At 55.0% G+C, this 3361-nt stretch overlaps 1 protein-coding gene across 2 annotated transcripts; it reads right to left on the bottom strand.

Annotated features, from left to right (window-relative positions):
* Positions 1 to 187: 187 nt before the first annotated feature.
* Positions 188 to 2785, bottom strand: KVP17_002755 (uncharacterized protein; the record flags this gene model as incomplete). Of its 2 annotated transcripts, none has more annotated exons than XM_068519352.1 (1): positions 188 to 2785. In XM_068519352.1, one exon carries the CDS (start codon positions 2783 to 2785, stop codon positions 188 to 190), a length of 2598 nt encoding a protein of 865 aa, XP_068376271.1. The 2 variants fall into 2 exon arrangements, with proteins under 2 accessions (XP_068376271.1, XP_068376270.1); XM_068519351.1 differs by having other exon boundaries at positions 188 to 2647.
* Between the last annotated feature and the right edge of the window lie 576 nt (positions 2786 to 3361).

Here is a 3361-nt window from a genome sequence, read left to right as displayed (position 1 = left end):
GTCTAAATACAAGTGAGTTGATTGTAGTAGCACCATACACAAAGCACGGGCTGGCACAAGGCCCACTTAAGGGTCATTGCTTGATGTGTGTCAGTGCTGGGGGGGTCTTCTGGCGCTGTGTGGTCTTCGCAGACCGTTAGTTATCTCGTTTGGGTTGTTCCGCTTTCAATGAGGTGTAGTAGTGGTATCAGGCCCTTCCGTATATCGCGTCTCTCAGCCAGGCCGTCTCCCTGATCATGTGCCTCTTCTCCAGCTGATTCCACCCCTTTTCCTTCGCCAATGTTTCCCAGCAGAGGAGCCTGTGGGGGTGTTTCCACCGCAGAGGAGTGTACACCCGGTGGTCCGGGTAATAGCCCGTCCACCATCTAAGGAGGAACCATGCGCTATCTGTGGGTAGGGCTTTAAGCAGCGTAGAGGTTGCTGTGTCCGGGGCGGTGCGAGACAAACCTCGTAGAGTCGACTCTGTTTGTGTCGCCTCGAATAGCCTCTCCGCCTCCGTTTGACCTATTTCTCGGAACCTCAGTAAGGCCTTGAGCGTGTCCCAGGTTACCCTTGTCATTCCGTAGGCTTCCAGCACTGTCCTGGAGATGGCAGTCCTTAGTCGCACGATCGCTTCTCGGTCTAGGATCTGCTCGCCGTATCTTACACCACCGCACACGAAGGTGAGCAGCATATTCCTCAGATGTATAGGGTGTGATCTCCTATCTACCCCTCCTGCATATCGCAGTGTTCTCGCGATCGATCCCACCAAGGGCAGGCGTCCCTCAATCGATTTGCAGGAGCTAATCCCTCCCGGGTCCAGTATTAGCCCCAGATATCTCCCTTCCGTAAGGTTCTGGATCGCTGTGTTGCGGTAGAGGAATGTTCCCGAGGACAGGGCCCATGTCTTCGCCACTGACAGTCTCATCCCTTCGGTCTCCTCCCACTCTTGGGTCGCTAGTAGCGCCTGCTGCACTTGTCGGGGGTCTCCTTGTATCGCGACGTCGTCGGAGTAGAGGGTGGGTGTGGCCCCACATTGGGCGATTGCCGTCGCCAGATTGTCCATCACGAAGAGGAATAGTACTGGAGAAAGGCAGCCCCCTTGGGGAACACCTCTCGTGGTGTAGAATGGCATAGAGACCGTATTTCCTATCTTAACAACATTACTTGGTGATGACAAAGTGAGCAGTATTGCCATTGTTAAGGACTGCCTTAGCCCCATCTGTTGTAGTTGAGCAGCCACTCTGTGTTTGTCCACCAAGTCGAATGCAGCGGTGAGGTCGAGGCAGACAGTGTGTTGACCTTGTATTATGCCGGCGTTCACCTGTTTCAAGGCCGATAGTATTCGTCGCCCTGGTATGTAGGCGAACTGGGCAGCGTGTGGTGTGTAGGTGGCGAGTAGGTAGCGAAGGAGCGATGCCTCCACTACCTTTCTGACCTGTGATAGCAGCGAGACGGGTCTGTAGGAGGACGGCTCAGAGGCAGGTTTTCCACGTTTCAGTAGTGGTCGTACGATAACTTCGGTCCACCTCTTTGGTAGTCTGCCTAGAGTCAGGCTTCTGCGTAGCAGTTTGAGGATGATCATTGCGTGTGTCTTTGGTGCCAGTTTTAGAAATTCCGTCCTGATTGCATCGCCTCCCACCGCCTTGTTGCGGTGCGCGGCTTTGATCGAAGCCACCAGACTTCCTTGGAAGTCAGAAGGCAGCGGATCATTCACCTGAGTGGCCAGTTCTACCCTAGTTGAGCCAGATCTTCCTTGGAGGAATCTGCTGTATGTCTCCGGTGCTAGGTGCTCGCCTTTCGCCGCCTTTTCCTCGTACACCATCGTCCGAGTTCTGATGTTCTTCGCCACTGTCGAGGAGCACAGCGTCTCCTCCCTTACTGTGTGTACTCCAGCGTTCCGCCTCCTCTTGCGCACCAATGATCTCAGCTTACGTCTGTAAGAGGCCGCTGCAGCCGCGTCCCCTCTCCTCAGCGCTCGCTTCTTGCATTCCGCCGTTTCCATGATCTCTTGGTCCAGAGGGCCTGTTGTCGGTGTGGGGTATCTGTCCTTCCTGAGGAAAGGTGTCTTAGTGAATCTCTCGTATGCCTCATACGCCTCGTCTAGGTCTACCGTTGGGCTAGAGACGAGTGCCGCAAGTTTCGGTCCCTCAGTCTCGTACCACTGTGTCGCAACCGCTCGCCTTCTCTTGTCGTTGAGGGTCGACGTCTGTGGTAGGCCCCGGCATCCTTCGATTACCGTCAGACCCAGGGGCCGGTGGCCCTGAGTTTCTTCCAGCATCTCTACTGGACGTACGTGGACACCCCTTACCAACGCGAGGTCTATGGTTGAAGTCCCTTGCCTGCTACCGAGTTGGACGAAGGTCGGCTTGGATGGAGTGACTATGGTCCACCCATCCTTAGCTGCCCTGTTGGCGATGATTCTCCCCCTGGGCTTGCTTATTCTGCACCAGTTCACATGCCTCGCGTTGAAGTCTCCCACCAGAAGACATCGGCGGTAGGGTGTCATCTGGTCCAGCAGGGTAGAGAGGGCCGTTGCCGGAGTTTGGGGGGAAATGTATGTTCCCCCGATCACCATGTGCTCAACTTCTAGGACTATCAGCTCGATCAGGTAGGAGCGGTTGACTTGGGGTGTGGCATATTTGAGCAGTGGTCGGAAGCGTAGCATTCTCCGGATCCAGCATATCGTGCCGCCTCGTTTGTTGCTTTCTTCTTGTATCCAGAGCTGTGTGAAGCCCCTCGGCGGCGTTACCGTCGATTGGCGACATTCGAACAGAAATATCACGTCAGGATGCGTGCGACCCATGATGTATTCTATTCTGGCCCTGCGCGTGCTGAGTCCTCCAACATTCCAATACATTATCTTGAGGTCTCTAGGGGTCGTCATCCCAACACAGTACTTGCGCGAGGGTGTCGTTTTTCCGCTTGGTTTCCTTGGGGCACTTCCCAAAGGTTGATCTGGCGGCCGAGTTCCGGGATCTTCCCCTTTTAGCGATCATCCGAGGTCTTGTATATGGTAGATGTGGTGTCCCTTGTCGGGATGTTTCCCTCATTTGATCTAACCGTGGTAGGTGCAATGGTTGTAGTGGTCGCTCTAGTCTGTGGAATGTTTCCGGCTGCTCCGGCCTTGAGAACTTGCCCTTGGTTGGTCCTGCGGTGGGAGGCTCGGTACCAGCAGTGTGGGCATTCTTGGTCGTGCGGACGGCCCCCTCCGGTCCCGCCTTTCTGATCGCTGTGCTCGTGGTGGATTCTTCCCCATACACTTTCGGTTCAACAGTTCCTCCTACGGTGCATCCCAGATCGGGTGTAGCGTAGATTTCCAGATTAGACTCTCCAAAGTTGTTGTTGGGGTCCGTGATAGCTCCTCCGATTGTAATTCCTG

This window comes from the organism of the source record quoted next (assembly GCF_019968985.1).
Source record: "MAG: Porospora cf. gigantea B chromosome Unknown PgB_NODE_2586_length_3361_cov_764.276, whole genome shotgun sequence".
NCBI classification, from domain to species: domain Eukaryota; phylum Apicomplexa; class Conoidasida; order Eugregarinorida; family Porosporidae; genus Porospora; species Porospora cf. gigantea B.
Note: the sequence above shows the minus strand (reverse complement) of the source record. Positions and strands in the feature narration are given on the sequence as shown.